Source organism: Cynocephalus volans, chromosome 12 (genome assembly GCF_027409185.1).
Source record: "Cynocephalus volans isolate mCynVol1 chromosome 12, mCynVol1.pri, whole genome shotgun sequence".
NCBI lineage: Eukaryota > Metazoa > Chordata > Mammalia > Dermoptera > Cynocephalidae > Cynocephalus > Cynocephalus volans.
This window is the reverse complement of record NC_084471.1, coordinates 20,241,340-20,260,052: the sequence shown is the minus strand read 5'-3', so window position 1 is coordinate 20,260,052 and position 18,713 is coordinate 20,241,340. Positions and strand designations below refer to the sequence as shown.

Below are 18,713 nucleotides of genomic sequence, written 5' to 3'. Positions count from 1 at the left end.
GCCTCCCTCAGTTCTGAGCTAGTAAAAAAACCCCAGAAATCTACACGTAATCTTTCACCTGCTTAAGCCAAACAAACCCAGAACGCCTGTCGTGGCTCACCGTTCCTAAACGTCTTGGCAGGGCAGCCCCGAGCCCCGACCTCGATCTGTCTCTGCGGGCTTTGCTGCGACCTCCTCTCCCGCGGTGCTGGCCCGGCCGGTGAGCAGCGCCGGCTCAGCGCTCGCTCGCGGCCCAGGCCCCCCGCCGCATTCTCGGGCATCCTCTGCGCAGACAGACCTTCCCGGTCCCCTCCCTGCGCTCTCTCCACTTTGGACCGCTCTACTCGAGCTTTTCTCACGTTGTGTGTTGTAACCGTTGCAAGAGTCTGACTCTCCCGCACATCGCAGATGCTCAATTAAAGTGGACGGAAAGGAAAACGCAGTAGCTTCTCCCGAAAATACCAAACGGGAGGCTCCGGCTGGGGAGAGAAAACTCAGTCGGTAGCAAATGTCCTTCCACCCTGGGACGCGTTGCCACGGGTGCCGGCCGGCCACGTCGCCGGGGGCGGGGGCGGGGCTCCCCTGTCTGGACCTCCCCTCCCGCGCCCTCCCCTCTCCTCCCCGCAGCCTTCCAGCCGGCCCCCGGCGCCCGCGGTCACGTGACACCCCCCTTGGGCGCACAGCTGGAGGCGGGTCCCCGCCCTCTCCCGGGAGTTGGGGCGCTGGGGCGGGCGCGGTGCATTGTGGGCTGAGGGGCGGGGGTTGGGAAGATGGCGGCTCCCAGCCTCCTCAACTGGAGGCGGGTTTCCTCCTTCACGGGGCCGGTCCCCCGCGCCCGGCACGGACACCGGGCCGTGGCCATCCGGGAGCTGATGATCATCTTTGGCGGGGGCAACGAGGGCATCGCGGACGAGCTGCACGTCTACAATACCGGTAGGCGCGGCGGCGGCGGCTCGTGGGCCCCGCCTGCGGGAGCCGCGGAGGGGGAGGGGAGGCGAGGCGGCGGCCGCGGCCCTGACAGCTGTCACCGCCCGGTCACTGCTTCTACGGGCGGGCGGGCGGCGGGGAGCGTGGCTCGGCCGAGCAGCCCGGGTCCCGCAGCGTCCCGGACGGCAGTTCCGTTTCCCCGGCGCCCGCGGGCGGAACGGATCCGAGCGGGGCACGCCGGCCCTCAGGCAGCTCCTCAGGTCCTAGCCCCGCTGGCAGACGGAGGCGAGAGAGACGGTTTCCACCCGTCCGGGCCTCTCCCCGAAGTCTCGCCCACTCCGGGGTCCCCAGATCTCTCCCCTGTCAAAAATCAAAACCAGCACCAAACCAGAGCTCCTCCAGGCTTTCCCAGCTTTGCCCGCCTTCCTTCGGAGGAAGAGAATCTGGGGGATGAGGAGGGAGAACGAGAGGCCCTCTGGTCCTTTCACCCCACACACAGCCCGGTATCCGGCAGGTAGCGGTCAAGATGTCCCCCACTGGAGCTCTCTAAACCAGCGAGGAAGTGGTTCGTAGGTGAGATCGGCCTTGTCTGCACAGTTGGTGTGCTGTGTGCCGACGCTCAGCCGAGCGGCGCCCTTCTGCACCGGTCCTGGGAAAGGGGACTGTGTGTCACAGCTTGAGCACCACCGCCAAGCACAAGGGCCCCCGGTCAGGGAGGCCCTGTCTGACTGATCTCCGTGGAACAGCAAGGAGGTTGGAATTTCATTTTTCCCACTTGTAAATCCTCCAGCTCTCATGAGAAATCTCTTTCCTTGGTGTAAGGCTGATTACTGAATTTGGGGTCTACTTCATGACCAATAACTTTTCTGTGACCAAACAACTTAGTAGTCATTTTAAGGTTAACAAAACAGTGGACTCAGGTAAAAAAAAAAAAAAAAAAAAAAATTCACCTTCTTCTCCTCCTGGTCCCCCAGTATATAAAATTACAAAGTTATTTGACAATTTGGTAGTGTAAAAACCCTGGCATTGGAACAAATTAGACCTAGTTTGAATCTTGCTCTCTGCTGGTTGCCCAGGCTCAGTGTTAAAGTTACCAAATCTTTTTAAGTCTTAGATTTTTCACTTGTAGAATGGAGATGATACTCATCCAGCAAGGTGTTTGTAAGAATTAAATGGTATAGATCAGAGTTTTTCAAGAGCAGCACTATTGACATTTTGGGTTTGGTAATTCTTTGCGGGGGGGAGCTGCCCTGCACATATTGTAAGAGGTTTGGCATCATTCTTGGCTTCTACCCACTAAATGCCATTAGCACCTCACCCCCTCCAGTTGTGACTACTAAAACTGCCTCCAGACGTTGCCAAATGTCCCATGAGGGGCAAAATCATCCCCAGTTGGGAACCACTGACATAGGTGATACATATAAAGTAAATACAGTATGTGATAACCACTGTTTGTTATAATTGGTTTTAATTTTATTTTGGCAACTAGTTACAAATCAGTGGTTCCTACCAGCTGTTAGAGGAGACATCCCTCCAGGTTGTGCTGCCCATGGATTTGTCTGTGATGGTACCAGAATATTAGTATTTGGGGGAATGGTTGAATATGGAAGATACAGCAATGAGTTATATGAGTTACAAGTAAGTCTGTTTAAAATTTATTATTTTAATCTGAAGCTTTAATAGTGATATTGCTCATAATTCTCCAAAGGATTGCAAAATATTTAATTAACACATAAAATAATATAAGCTTCACATTTTATAGCTTCAAAGAAAGTGTTTTTATTTCACTTAAAAGCCAAAGTTTCTAATGTGAGTCTTTTCCAGGATACCCAGAGCAACATTTGTAACATCAAGATATCTGTTACTTAGCATCATTTGTAAATTATACTTGTATGTTTAGGTTTTTGTATTTTAGTGAAATAAATAGTTCTTCTACTTTAGCCTGTAACAGGAGCACCTGGAGGACGTGTGAAAACACAAATTGCTGGGTCCTGCCCGGGGAATTTGAGTCAGTAATGTCTGTAGTGGGGCCTGAGCATTTGCATTTTTACCAAGTTCCCAGCTAATGATGCTGATTCCCAGACCATACTTTGAAATCCACTGCCTCAGTGTTATAGAAACTGTTATCCTCACACTAATAATTACTTTTTTTTACCCTGGCAATACATACAAAAAAGGGGTAAGAGTTTCATATAACATTTCTAGATTTGACTCTCATTAAACAAGACTCATACCCCTAGTTGGCTTTTCTTCCTGATCTGTGCATATGTCCCCAAGGCTGTCATCTTGAGGGTATCTGCTAATTGGTAGATGTGTGTTAATACCTTTTTATAAATGACTCATTTTGAAAATAATTTCAGATAAAGAAAACACCTATGGCCAGGGCATAAGTTTTGGAGTTTGGTTTTTTAAATGAGCTTTATGTTTATGTAAAGTTTAAAGTATTTAGTATTCATGGATTACCTAATTTCAGAAAGTAAGAATACATAAATTACATTTAATCTTAAAGCTGTATATAACACAATTTTTCATTTGGAAAATACTTTAGAACTGTTAGTGTTTGTTATAATGAGCTTAGTTAGCCTTTGTGGAAATCTGTGAATGTAGAAAACTAACCTGAATTTCTGTTGGAACATATATTTTAATTCCAGAAGTTAGCTGCATACTTGTCATCTGCCCCAAAAGTGGCTTATTGGAGCCTTCTGATGGGATTTGGATTAAAATGTATTGGTATGATGTTGCATTATTGACAATATAGGAATGCTTTCTTCATTTTGCTTGAGTGTGTTTTTGCTTTTTTTAGGCAAGTCGTTGGTTATGGAAAAAAGTGAAACCCCACCCCCCTTCTTCTGGTTTACCTCCTTGTCCTAGGCTTGGACATAGCTTCTCTTTATATGGTAACAAATGCTATTTGTTTGGTGGCCTGGCAAATGAAAGTGAAGATTCAAACAATAATGTTCCCAGGTATGCTGACTCTTTTTCAGACCCAATAACTATTTTATAATTTAGATTAGGAATGTTTGATTTCTTCCATATTTATTATCAAAAGGGATGAAGCTTAGCCCTTTGCATTTAAACCTAACAGTGAACAAATTTGTATGTATTTGGGTTTTCTTTAGTTCTCGGAGTATATCTGTTTTCAGAACTATGTCTTTTCTAGTCAGAAATCATCTTATTAAATTAGTGTTAGTATAACTGCTTGTAGCAATATAATCATATATATTGAGCCAGAATGCTTTTTAGCTAGGTCATAAATGATAATGAAAAGTCACAGATGGTTATTTTAAAATTAGGTTCCTCTGGGAATTTGATGACAAAAGTCTGACTATAAAATGAAAGCCATCATTTCCACATTTCATACAAGAAGCTTTTAGAGTGGTTCACACTAGCAGATACTTTCTGAATCAATTCTTTCCAAACAGATTTAATCCACTGCCTCTTTTTTTTTTTTTGACACAGTGTTTTGATCATATTGTCATTATTGCCCAAGAGGCAGTTTTCTGATTCAGGGCTTATCATGTGTGTCCTTTAGAGCAAGTAATCTAAGCCTCTTTCCTTCACTGTAAAATGGGAGTGACTAAATACCTATCCTATAGTTTCATTGTGATGGCTAAATAAGATCATGGCTATAATTTTTTTTTTTAAAGATGACTGGTAAGGAGATCTTAACCCTTGACTTCGTGTTGTCAGCACCATGCTCTCCCAAGTGAGCTAACCGGCCATCCCATATAGGGATCCGAGCCCTTGGCCTTGGTGTTATCAGCACCGCACTCTCCCAAGTGAGCCATGGGCCGGCTCTATGGCTATAATTTTTAAAGCACTTTCAAGTTGCCATAATGTGTAGTATAGCAGTTGTTATCATCATCGTAATGTCTTTATACCTACATTAGATTGATGGTAGTGTCTTAGCTATTTTTTTCTTCAAACTTTAAAAAATAACAGATGTACTAAAACATCATAGAAAATTTGGAAAGTGGAGAAAAAGAAAAAAAATGATCCCATCACAGTAATCCAGATACTTTTACTTTTAGCACGTCTTTTTTCATTTTTCCATTAAACAGGCATTTAAATTAGTACTTGTAAAAATTCAAGAAATGAGAAAGTACTCACAAGATCACCTTCTGCAACATAGTCAAATACATATAATTTAATTTGATGTGTATCTTTTGGAACCTTTTTCATGTGATACATTGTATTAGTCAGCTTTCATTAGGATATTATTTATAACGGGGCAAGCTTCTCAGAATTATATTGCTTGAGGGGGCAAGGAGATACACGGGATGCTTTTTAAAGACTCTAACCAAAGCTAACATGTTCATTTCTGATTACATTTCACTGGTGAAAGCAAGTCATATGGCCAGGGCGAGAGTCAGTGGTCTAGGGGTATATACTCTGTTTCCTAGGAGAGAAGAATTGGGAATATTACCTGTTCCTCCACACAGACATATTTATTTTCTTTTATATGAGTGGTCTCTCTTTTTTTTCTTTGCAAATTTGAGTGTTTGCTTGTTTGTTTTGTTTTTGTTTTTGTTTTGTTTGTGGCTTTCCCCCCTTAACAATATATTTTCCTATGGCAGTAGATATAGATTGACCTTATTCTTTTTAAATGCTGAAAAGTAGTCTGAGTTATGTAAATTATTTAACCATTCCTCTACTGATAGACATTTAAATATTTCCTTTTTTTTCTGCTATTACAATCTTTGCACATGTGTGAATATTTCTGTAGGATCAACACTTGTAAGCGGTATCAGGGAGATCAAAGGATGTTTTAAAAGTTTGTTAAATGCTCCTGAAACAATCTCCAAAGTGACAGAACTAATTTATGCTCCCAGTGACAATGTATGAGTGCCTACACTCTTGGCAGTACTGAATTCTTTCACTCTTAATTTTTGCCAAACTAATCAATGAAATACGTGTTGTGGATTTATTTTAATTTTTTTAACGGAGAATGAGCTTCATAACTATGCTTGTTGAACATTTGCAGTTCCCTTGCTGAAACTGTTCATATATTTGTTCATTTTTCTTTTTTAAAAAATTGAAGTATACATCATTTAAGATAAAATTCATCCATTTCATATGTACAATTCAGTGATTTCTATTAAATTTGCATTGTTGTGCAACCATCACCACAATCCAGTTTTAAAACATTTCCATCACTCCAAAAAGAAAGTTTTTGTTCATTTATAGTCAGTCCCCATTTTCATCCTGATACCCCTAATCTACTTTGTCTCTATAGATTAGCCTTTTCTGGACATTTCATATAAATGTGATCTTCTGTGTCTGGCTTCCTTCACTTAGCATAATGTTTTTGAAGTTCATCCATATTGTAGCATGTATCAGATATTTCTGCCTTTTTATTGCAGAATAGTAGTACTCCATTACGTTTTTTTATCCATTCATCAGTTGAACATTTGGATTGTTTCCAGTTTTTGGCTTTTATGAATAATGCTGCTATGAACATTTGCATACAAGTCTTTGTATTAGACATGTTTTCATTTCTCTTGGTTAGCTAGTTAACAGTGGAATTGTTTGGTCACATGGTAAATTTATTTTTAAACTTCTTAAGAACTACCAAACTGTTTTCCAAAGTGACTGTACCATTTTACGTTCCCACAGCACAATATGAGGATTCTAATTTCTCCACATCCTGGGTAATACTTGTTATTGTCTCTCTTTTCGATTGTAGTCCTCCTAGTGGGTGTAAAGTGGTATCTCATTGTGGTTTTAATTTGTGTTTCTCTAATGACTAATGATATTGAGCATCTCTTCATGTGCTTTTTAGTGAAATTTCTATTCAAATATTTTGTCCATTTTGTAATTATTTTTTATTATTGAGTTGTAACAGTCCTTTATTCTGGATACGTTTTGGTTTTTGTTTTATTTTGATTTTTAATCTGTAATGTGATTTGCAAATTTTTTCAGCCTGTGGCTTGTCTTTTCATTATCTTAATGTCATTTTTTGAAGTGTAAAAGTTTTTAAGTTTTATAATTTTAAATTATCAATTTTTTAATGAATCATTCTTTTAGTGTCATATTTAAGAACTCTTTGCCTAACTCAAGATAATGAAGATTTGTTCCTATGTTTTCTTCGAAAAGTTTTATAGTTTTAGCTCTTACATTCATATCTATGGTTCATTTTGAGTTAATTTTTGCGTATGGGGTGAAGTGAGGATCTAAATTCATCTTTTTACCTGTGGATATCCAGATTTCCCAACACCAAAAGACTATCCTTTCCTCACTGAATTGTGTTGGCATCTTTGTTGAAAAATCAATTGACCATAAATGTGAGGGTTTATGTCTGAACTCTCAATTCTATTTCATTGACCTGTGTATCTACCTTTATGCCAATACAACACTGTCTTGATTACTATAGCTTTACAGTAAGTTTTGTAGTAAGAAATTGGAAGTTGTAAGTTCTCACATTTCATTGTTATTTTTCAACAGTGTTTTGGCTATTCTGGGTTCTTTGCATTTCTATCTAGATTCTAGGATCGGCTTGCCAATTTCTGCAAAAAGACCTCCTGGGATTTTGATAGGGATTTTGTTGAATATATGTCAGTTTGGGGAGAATTATCATCCTAATAATATTGAGTCCATCCAGTCCAGGAAAATGGAATGTCTCTGCATTTATTTAGACCTTTTAAAATTTCTCACAGCAATATTCTGTAGTTTTCAGTGTATAAGTTTGCTCTTTCTTATTTTGTTAAATTTATTCCTAAATTTTTAATTCCTTTTGATGACGTTGTGAGTGGGTTTGGTTTCTAAATTTCACTTTTGGATTGTTCATTGCTGGTATATAGAAATACAATTGGTTTTGTACATTTTTCTTGTATCCTGTGACCTTGCTGATTCATATACTATTTCTAATCATATTTTTATGGATTTCAGTTTTTCTTATTAGTTGATCCTTAGGAGTTCTGTATGTATTTTCTTTCATATGCTCCAAATATTTTTTTCCAAGTCCTGTCTTTGTGTTTTTCTTTTAAGGGTTTTCATTTTGGTTTTATCAAGTTTGATAATATTTTCTCTTATGGCTTTCTGGTTTTGTATCTTGCTTAGAAAGACTCTTCCAAAATTATAAAAAAATTAGTTTTCTATATTTTCTACTAGTACACTCAGTTTTGTTTTTATGTTTAGAACATTAATATATTTGGAATATACTTTTGTGACTAGTGTGAGGCTTTTTACTTCTTTTCCTAATAAATTTCCAATTCATCCAACACCATTTATTAAATAAGCCATTTTTTTCCCTATTGATTTGAAATTCCATCTCTTGTCATATCTTAATTCTTCTGTAAATGGGTCTTTTTCTAGGCTTTCTAGACCAGGTATTGCAAACCACACTCTATGGGCCAAATTTGGCCTCCTGCCTATTTTTGTTAATAAAGTTTTATTGGAATACAGCTATACCCATTCATTTTGTATGGTGTCTGGCTGTTTCTATGTTAAAGCAGCAGAGCTGAGTAGTTGTGACAGACTTTATGCTCTGCAGAGTCTAAAATATTTACTCTATGGCCCTTTACAGAAAGAGTTTGTAGACTCCTCTAAACTCTATTCTGTTTCATTAATACATTTACCTTTCTATCATTAATTGTGGCATTTGCTGTAGGTGTCAGGTATGTGCTTTTAATCAGATCAAGAAAATTTTCTTGAATTTCTAGTTCGCCAGTTTTTTTTCCCTCTATTTTTAATCAACAATGGATGTTGACATAGCTTAAATTTATTTCAGGTATGGAGATGAGCTTAATGTTTTTTCTCCTTTAACCCATGAATTTTGTGAATTATATTATTAGATTCTGAAATATGAGCTACTTCTCCATGAATATTCATAACCAATAAAAAAATCAATAAAATAAAAAAGAAATAGAAAAAAATGAATTATGAGCTCCCTTTTTTTTTTTTTTGTCTTTTTTCGTGACCGGCACTCAGCCAGTAAGTGCACCGGCCATTCCTATACAGGGTCCCAACCCACGGCGGGAGCGTCGCCGCGCACCCAGCGCGCCGTACCCTACCGAGTGCGCCACGGGCTTGGCCTATGAGCTTCCTTTTTATTCTTAGTTAAACCCCAGTTTATTGTTATAGAATTCTTTTTATATTTTGCTGAATTTACATTGCTGACATTTTTTTTTTTAATATTATTTGTATTCATTAGTGATTTGGCCTAAAATATCCTGATTTGAATATCAGGATAATGTTATCCCTGGGGACATAATCAGGGCTATATTATGAGTCTATGGGAAACTCTCCATCATTTATTATGCTTAAATAAAATAGTTCCTGGAATATTTAATAGAAACTTCCCATAATTTTCTGGGATTGGCGTATGTTAGGAATGATCTTTGATTGCCATTTCAATTTCTTTTACAGTTATTGATCTATTTACGTTTTCTACCTTTGTAACTTTTGGTAGTTTGTTTTCCTTGAAAATTCACCCATTTATCTAGATTTTAAAATTTATTGATAAAAGTTATAACACTTCTCTCTATATCTTTATTTGTATCTGCTGTTATATGTCTTTTCTCATTCCTAAATATTTGTGTTGTTTTCCTTTTTTCTTTTTCTTTCTTTCTTTTTTTTTCTTTTTTTTTTGTGACCAGTAAGGGGATCGTAACCCTTGGCTTGGTGTCATCCGCACCACGCTCAGTGAGCGCATTGGCCATCCCTATATAGGATCCCAACCCGCGGCCTCGGCGCTCCCAGCACTGCTGCGCTCTTGTTTTCCTTTTTTCTAATCAGACTTGCTAGAGGTTTATTATTTTATTGGTATTTTCAAATAACCATTTTTTAGTTTTATTGATTATTTTTCTTCTTAATTTTTCTTTAATTCTATTTCATTTCTATTTTCCTTTTTTCTAACTTCTTTTAAATTTCCAATAGTTTGAATGTTTTTTCTAACTTCTAATAATTTGACTGATTATTAATTCATTTATTTTCAGTGTTATTGCCTAATAAATGCTATACATTTTCCTCTGGTTATGGCTTTGGTGATATCCCCCAGGTTTTGATGTATAGTATTCTTATTGTCATTAATTTTTATTTTCTCTTTAATTTGGTATAATTTTTTGAAAATTTCCAAGTGGAAAGTTTTGTTATTATTGCTAATATCTAGTTTTATTATATTGTGATCAGAAAATGTGGTCTATGGAGGTGGTCTTTGTGTCTATTTCACAATCAGTTTTTGTGATTATTCCATAGGTGCTCATTAAGACTGTGAGTCTTTGTTTGGGTACAAGGTTTTTTATCTATTAAATCAATGTTTTAAATTTTTATTCAAAGTTTTTTTTTTATTTTGTGGGTCAAGGTTGTGTCAACTTTTGAGTTACCTGTTAAAATCTCCCAGCATGATTATGGACTTGGGTTTTGTTCCTTGTATATCTATTTTTCAACCTGTGTGCATCATTTAGTTGTAGTCTTATCTTTTGTAAATGGGACTAACAGCCAATATGAGCAGGTATAACATACTGGCTGATGTCTATTCTGATCAGTTTAAGCCTATGACATGTCAATTGTTAAGATCATCCTTGGGCCGGGCTGTGGCTCACTTGGGAGAGTATGGTGCTGATGACACCAAGGCCACGGGTTCAAATCCCTGTATAGGGATGGCCGGTTGGCTCATTTGGGAGAGCATGGTGCTGACAACACCAAGTCAAGGGTTAAGATCCCCTTACTGGTCATCTTTAAAAAAAAAAAAAAAAAGATCATCCTTGATTTTAATAGCTTATGGCTAAATTCAGTGTTCTTTTATTTTGTTTTCCCTGTGTGCCTCCCTGCCCCCCACCAGAGTCTTTATCTTATAATAGGAAAATGTTTTCCTGCCCTTTTATCTCATGTTTTCCATCTGCTCTGCATCCTTGTTGCTTTCCCCCTCTTTTCTTGCCTTTGCTAGATTTTTTAAAGTTATGATAAGTTTGAACATGTGTGTGTGTGTACATGCATGCATGTTTATATATCTGTCTGTGTGTATACACATTTATATAATTTTTATTTCCTGTTCTGTGAACTGTCAGTTTTATATCCTCTTATCTATGTCTATCAGATAGATATGATATTAGATATGATCAGTCATTATCTTAATTTTTTTTTTTTTTTTTTTTTTTGTCTTTTTCGTGACCGGTACTCAGCCTGTGAGTGCACCAGCCATTCCTATATAGGATCCGAACCTGTGGTGGGAGCGTCACCGCGCTCCGAGCGCTGCACTCTCCTGAGTGTGCCACGGGCTCGGCCCATTATCTTAATTTTTAAGAGCTCTTTACATTAAGAAAACATGATCTTTTTCTGTGATATGTACTCATTTTCTCTTTCAATTTGTCCTTTTTTCTTTTGACATTGTTTATGTGTTTTTTTTTTTAAACCATCCTATTAACTGCTTTCCATATACTATAGTTGGCTTATTTTTTCCTTTTCTTACTTTTTCTTGATTTATTGTTTTTCTTTGACTCTTTCTTTCCCTCTAGTGATTTGAAAGTTATGTGTGTTAATTCTATGCCTCCCTTAGTTGCTTGGAAATTAACATACACGTTTAAACTAAAAATGTCTTGTAATCCTTGGGAATAAATTACTGTCTTTACTTTTAGAATTCATTTGACTCCCTCCTTTTTCTATATGTTTCATATATCCTTGAATCTTATTCTGGGCTATAATAATGTTAAGAAATTAAGTTTTTATTAAGTGTTCCTTAGTGATTATTTAGACCTCACAACCACAGTTATGAACTTCAATTTAAAAATAACCATAAATAACTAGTTTTTTTGTACTCTTATCCAATGTATTCTATCTTGAATTTCTCTTTCTTTTTCCTAGAAAACATCCAAGAACCATTTTTTCCCAAAACAATTATGTAGCTAACTTTGAAGTTTTGTTCCTTTTTTTCTTTTGCTGGCTGGTACATGGATTGAACCCCAGAACTTGGTATTATCAGCACCACACTCTACTAAACTTTGAAATTTTATATGTCCTAATATATTTTAATTTTGCCTTTATACTTGAGTAATAATTGGTAGGAAATAGATCCTTACAAAAGTCATTTTGCTCAAAATTTCAAAAACATCCATGTCACAGATAAGAAATTTAATGCCAGTTTCTCAATTGTAGGGCATTGCTATGACATTATAGTGACTTTTTTTTTAAAGTTGCAAAGCATCATTTGTAGTATGCCTCGTTTATTCATATGTGGATATTCATAGAGATAGTTTTCTTAAAGTACATTTACCAAAATACTGTCAATAGTGATTGTTCTGGTTATCTAGTGCCATGTAATAAACTGCCCTAAAATTTAGTGATGCAGAATAACAACATTTTATTATGCTCATGGATTCTATGGGTCAGGAATTCAGACAGGATACAGTAGGGTGGCTAGATCCTCACATGAAAAGGCTTGAATGGTTACTTCCAGGTCTGATACCTCAACTGAGTTGGCTAAATGGTTCTGTCACCCATGGACTCAAATGGTTCTGTCACCAACTCCGACAGTGGTTTTGTGGGAGTTGGACTTCTTACAAGGTGGTTTAGGATTCCAAGAGTGAATGTTCTAGTGAAGCTGACTGCCTTCCATGACCCAGCCTCAAAAATCACATAGTGTCAGTTCACCATACCTTATTAGTCAAAGCAGTCACAAACCAGCCCAAATCAAGGGAGGGGACATAGATCCAACATCCTTATGAGAAGAGTATCAGAGGATTTGTGCACATATTTTAAAACAACCACAGTTGTCATTGATAAGAGTGTGGGCTAAATGATGTCAGGAATTTTTTTTTCTCTCTTCTCTTCACTACTTAGCCCCAGAAGAGTGCCTTCTACATAATAGTGTTTGATAAGTATGTTGAATGAATGAGTTCTAGGGTTTCTGCTCTCCTAATGCCTTTACATACTCCATGAATTTTTCACAGTAATCAATATTATCTTTATAAATAGAAATAAAAAACAAATAAAAGGTATAGATCATCTGAATGCTTTAATTTCTTCCATGATATCCTAGATATTTAAATGACTTTTACGAGTTGGAGCTACAGCATGGTTCTGGTGTTGTGGGTTGGAGCATTCCAATGACTAAAGGGATTGTGCCTTCTCCAAGAGAATCTCACACAGCTGTTATATATTGCAAAAAAGATTCTGGAAGTCCTAAAATGTATATTTTTGGTGGAATGTGTGGTGCTCGCCTAGATGACCTATGGCAACTTGACTTAGGTAAGCTTAATTTGATTCAGGCTCAGGAATTGGTTATGATTAATAAGGGCAAATTTTAAAATATTTTTGATTGCAGTATTTATTGAGTTTCACTTAGACTTATAACCAGCACTCATAGACCCAGGGGCAGCGGAGATGTGCTATGAATGATTGCTGATCAAGCAGGTTGAACACATGAATGTTTGACTTATGGTAGTAATTCGTCTGTGCTCCCTGTAAGTAGGGTCACCATATGTCCCACTTTGCCTGGGATGGTCTTGGTTTATGCTTATTGTCCATGTTATTATCAGTAGTACCCCCTTTCATGCTGAAAAGTGTCCCATTGGGGATGGTAACTTTTTAAATGGTTACCCTACATAAAGTAAATACAGCATTAGCAACGTTACTGCTGGTCAGTGAAAAACCCTTAGGTGGCTCTTTCTAAAGGGATCCTAGGAATGAATGATTGGAGGGTAGGTGTGCCTCTCACCTTTGTCTTCTACACAATTTGCTCTTATTTAAAATATTAAAATCCCTAAAATTGTTCTTAATTCAAAATTGGTGGCACCTTAAGCACACCTGTCCATTACAAATACTAATATTAAAGTATAAATAAATTTTGGATTGGCAGATTATGTCAGCTGGAAATGTGTAAGATGAAATTCAAATAACCGTTTTGAAACATTTTTGCTTCATTTCGATAAGTCCTTTTTTGTTTTATTTTTTTAAATTATGCAAGTTGAAGTAATTTGCTATTGTTAGATCAAGTGGCTAATATGATTATTTTTACTTTTAGAAACTATGTCATGGTCAAAACCAGAAACTAAAGGGACAGTGCCACTTCCAAGAAGCCTTCACACAGCCAGTGTTATAGGAAACAAGTATGGCTTTTTGTTTTTGTTTTTGCTTTTGCTTTTTTTAAAAAAAACAACTTAAGAAAGATGCACACAAAGAAAAGTGATGCTGCTAGTTTCTTGGAAATAGATTACTGCACTTAATAATGTTTGTGTGGAATGAAGCTAAAATTAATTTGTCTACAGAAGCTGAAATACTTAATATGCCATTTTCTTATGCTATATCTTTTACTTCTTTACATTCCTCCCAATGCCTTGAACAGAGTAGGCATTACATAAATGTAAGGCAGGGCATTGTCAAACTGAGCTGTCCTCTATCATCAGATTTGGCACACCTAATTCTTTCTTTTTACATATTTTGGTAGTGCTTGATTTGTACTCAGGCACATACTCTCAATAATTATACGTTAGATGGCAGTATAGAGTCATGGTTAGAGTACAGACTCTGTAACCAGATTGCCTGAATTCAAGTCTCACCTTTGGTATCTGTCTTGTATAACCTGGGGCAAGGAAACCTAATCCAACTATACCTCAGTTTCCTCATATATACAATGGGGATTAAATTGAAAACTACTTCACAAAGTTGTAATGAGAACTAAATGGATTAATACATGTAAAATGTTTAGAACAGTGCCTGGTATATTCAGAGCACTCCATAAAGGTTAGCTATTACTACCATCAGCAAGTTCCCTTATTTATGCAACACCCGGCCATGATTAGGAGTACTGTTTAAGTAGGATTTAATGAAGTATCTACTGGTGTAGGGATTTTACTTTAAATGTAATGTTTTAGGAAACTACCAGTTGTAATTTAGAACCTTACTAGTTCTTTTTTAAAAATAGCCTTGGGGCTGGCAAGTTAGTTGTTGATTAGAGCATAGCCTTATAACACCAAGATCATGAGTTTGGATCCCCATATGGCCAGCCACCAAAAAAATAAAAAAGAAAAGAAAAGAAAAATAGCCTCAAAACCAAACAAAATAGTCTTTACACTTAAACAAAATCTTATACATTTTTTAAAATAGCAGAGCCCTTTTATAAAATGAAGTTTTCCATCAAGACCCCAATATATAATAGAGAGAAAAATAGAGCTTCTGTGATTGGCTTGAGGTCACATGGTCCCTAAGCTCTGCCTGATGAGCCTTTTTCCTTCAACAGCCATTAGGTTTGTCTCAAGAACCCCTAGGGCCCTGAGGAACATAGTTTAAAGTTTTTTATTTAAGTAATATTGGTGACCAAAGTTATATGAAATTTAATCTTCTTTGGTTATTATATGCATACAATTCTAAATTTGACTTTGGATGTCAGAGATCATTTGAGTATCTTTGTGACTGAGGTACCTTTAGTATATTACAGGCAATACTGATTTTCAAATGTATTATAATTGAAACATTCCCCATTTTAAGTAATTTGCCAGAGAGAAATAATTTTGATTCTATAAATAAAATTATAAACTCTTGAAAGAAGACCGTTTTATTCAACTTATTCCTATTACCTTGAGAGTGATAAGTGAGTGAATAGTTCTGAAGCTTTGAGTCAACAATAAGAAAGAGAAGTCTATTTTTCGTAGCATTTCAAATCCAAAAAGTAAACTTAAATCAGCTACTTTATGTTCTTGTTTTTTTGTTTTTGTTCAGGATGTACATTTTTGGTGGATGGGTTCCACATAAGGGGGAAAATATTGAGACTTCACCTCATGATTGTGAATGGAGATGTACCAGTTCATTTTCTTACCTAAATCTGGGTGAGTCTTTTAAAAGTTACTCATTAAAATAAAATTTATTAATAAAATAACTTTTGTCATTTTTTGGTTTAAGAACCATAGATTAGTCAAGAGTATTTCTATATTTTTAGATACAGCAGAGTGGACCACCCTAGTATCAGATTCTCAAGAAGATAAAAAAAATTCAAGACCACGACCAAGAGCTGGACACTGTGCTGTTGCAATTGGCACTCGATTGTATTTTTGGAGTGGAAGAGATGGCTACAAAAAAGCCCTGAATAGTCAAGTTTGCTGCAAGGATCTTTGGTATCTTGATACTGGTAGGTAAGAGTATTTAACAAATAAAAATTTTCTTTTAGGTAAATGCTTAAATAATGTCTGTTCTTTGAGGCTTACCATATATGCCACTGCCTCTTTTTCCCATAATTAAAAATAAATGGAAGAAATAATATATGTAGATACTCCCCACTCCAGAGGAATATATTAATTCCCCTCTCTTTGAGTGTAAGCTGGATTTAGAGACTCCTTTTCAAAGAATAGAATATAGAAAGGGAAAAATAGTAGCTTTACAATGAAGAAACCTGGCAAGTACCACCGTCTTCAGGTGATCAAGATTAATATCACTAGTGATAAGTCATGTTGATATAATTTCCTCCCTGACATGATGTGATAAAAAGGTATTTCATTTCCATGGTACTCTTCCCCAAAATCCATAATCCCCCTTTAACCATGAGAAAATATCAGACAAACCCAAATTTAGGCACATTCTAGGCATTCTACAGAATATGTAAGCCATACTCTTCAAAAGTTTCAAAGTGATGCAAAACAAGGAAAGACTAAGAAATAGTAACAAATTGGAGGAGACTAAGGAGACATGATGACTAAATGCAATATGATATTCCAGGTTGGATCCTAGAACAGAAAAAGACATTAATTGAGAAACTGGTGAAATCTCAGTAGTCTGTAGTATAATTAATAGTATTACATCAATGGTAACTTCTTAGTTTTAACAAATATGTTAACATTAAGAGAAGCTGGGGAAAAGGGGAAGTTGGGGTCATGGGGTTATGGCAACACTGTACTATCTTTGCAACTTTTCTGTAAATCTAAAATTATTCCAAAATAAAAAGTGTTTTTAAAAAAAGTATGAGACCAAAAAATTTTTAAATGTGGAACTCACATTCATTTTCAATAAATATTTATAAACAATTGTGTAGCAGGAGTTGTTCTATACATTGAGTATACAGCAGTGAACAAGACCGATAATGTCCCTTTTCTCAAAGAACTTACATTCTGAGAGGGTGTGAGGGCAAGAGGATAACAAACAATAATCAAACAAATCAACAAAATAAGTTCAGTTTCTGGGAAGCATGTGAAGGCATGAGATAGTGATGGGAGCTGCTGGGAATGGGGACAAGGATGGCTGATTCCTTCAGAGTGGGTATTCAGAAAGGTCCTCTGTGGTGAGGTGGTATATGGGATGTGATCTGAGTGGTGAGACAACCATTTTCCTGCTGGGGGAAACTTTGCAAAACCTACCTATGTAAAAGGCTGGAGAAACCACTGCTGGAAGAATGAACAGCAAATACAAGAGCCCTGAGATGGGAGTACATGTTATGTTTGGGAACAGATTTGAGCTGAGTAAGCAAAAAGGAGAGTGTAGGAATGGAGGTTAAAGAGGTGAACACGTGACAGATCATGTATAGTCTTTAACGTCATGGTAGAGTTTAACTTATTTTTAAAGTCCAATGGTAAGTTATGTATTAGTTTGAAGTAGAGTTGTGGCATGATCTGATGTACGTTTTGGAATAGTCACTGGCAATTGTATGGGGAATGAATTTTGATACAAACATGGAAACAGGTTGGGAGGCTCTTGAGTAGTCAAAGAAGTGTCTTAGACTATATAGTGGTGACAAAATGGAGAAAGGGAGGAATGATTAAATTCAGGATATATTTCGGAGTTCTTATTGACAGAATTGGCTGATAAGTTGGGTGTGCAGGTGACAGAAAGAGAAGAATGGAGAATGAAGTTTTCAGCTTGAATAATTTACTGAGATGGGAAAGACTGAGAGGAAAATTAAGAATTCCATTTAGACCATGCTAATTTTGAAATTGGAAAATCAAATAGTTGAATTAATAAACAAGTCTGGAGGCCAGTAAAGAAATTAGATCTGGAGATGTAATATGTGTTGTTACATGAGAAAAGCAGATTATAAACCATACTTTTGACTCCAGTTTTTTTTTTAAGTGTATACGTGAAAACCTTGGTAGGATACACACCCAAGTATTATATGAGAGCAGAGATTATACATTCTCTTCAAAGTTTTTCTCTTATTTGTATTTTCTATGGTACAATGTATTGCTTTTGTAATGTAAAAATTTAATATTAAAATTAAGATTGTTGAAAAAATAATAGAACAACTAAGAGAGTAAATGCTTTCTATGAAAGAAGCACATACTAGCAAGCAGGAAAGAAATATAGATAATCCAGTTTACCGATTCGTCTTTGAAATTGGAAATTATTAACTAAAGTCTAAGGATAAGCTTCAGTCTCTGAAACTGGATGAAAAATGTGTATATATGAATTTTTCTCTGTAGGGAATATGTCACTTTAAGCAGACTCTCTGAGAGATCTGTGACTTAAAAAGGTTAAAACTAATTGGATCTGAATGGCCAGTTTTTCCATCAACCTTTTCATAAAAGGCTTTAGACACCAATATCCATCTAAATGTAATCATGGCACTATCATAAGGGCAAAATTCATATTTTGCTTTTCCTCTTGGTAAATTAGCGTCAGTTTGGGGGAGGGGAAATGTGGGAGCTCCCTATCTTGCCTTTTTTTCACTTTTAGTTAAACTTCATGTATGTGATAATATTTAAAAGAGTAATAGAATTCCATGGGGCTTTTATGAAAAAATAGTTCTTTGCTCCCACCTTTCCATCATTTTTCTTGCTTTACAAGCATCCATTTTCAACTCCATTAGATGATATCTCACATGAATATATTGTTACTTTGATTTTTTTTCAGTTTAAGTGTCACTTTCTACTATGGAAGCTAAGGATTTCTCT

The 18,713-nt window shown here is 36.8% G+C and overlaps 1 protein-coding gene across 1 annotated transcript in view; it reads left to right on the top strand.

Annotated features, from left to right (window-relative positions):
* Positions 1-735: 735 nt before the first annotated feature.
* HCFC2 (host cell factor C2) overlaps positions 736-18,713 on the top strand; it is a 38,317-nt gene continuing 20,339 nt past the window's right edge. The window contains exons 1-7 of the mRNA XM_063075136.1: positions 736-912; positions 2,396-2,544; positions 3,710-3,870; positions 12,881-13,089; positions 13,865-13,949; positions 15,559-15,665; positions 15,776-15,964. Coding sequence (XP_062931206.1) covers positions 750-912; positions 2,396-2,544; positions 3,710-3,870; positions 12,881-13,089; positions 13,865-13,949; positions 15,559-15,665; positions 15,776-15,964 — 1,063 coding nt within the window. The 5' untranslated portion in view covers positions 736-749. The remainder of the gene's footprint in view (positions 913-2,395; positions 2,545-3,709; positions 3,871-12,880; positions 13,090-13,864; positions 13,950-15,558; positions 15,666-15,775; positions 15,965-18,713) is intronic.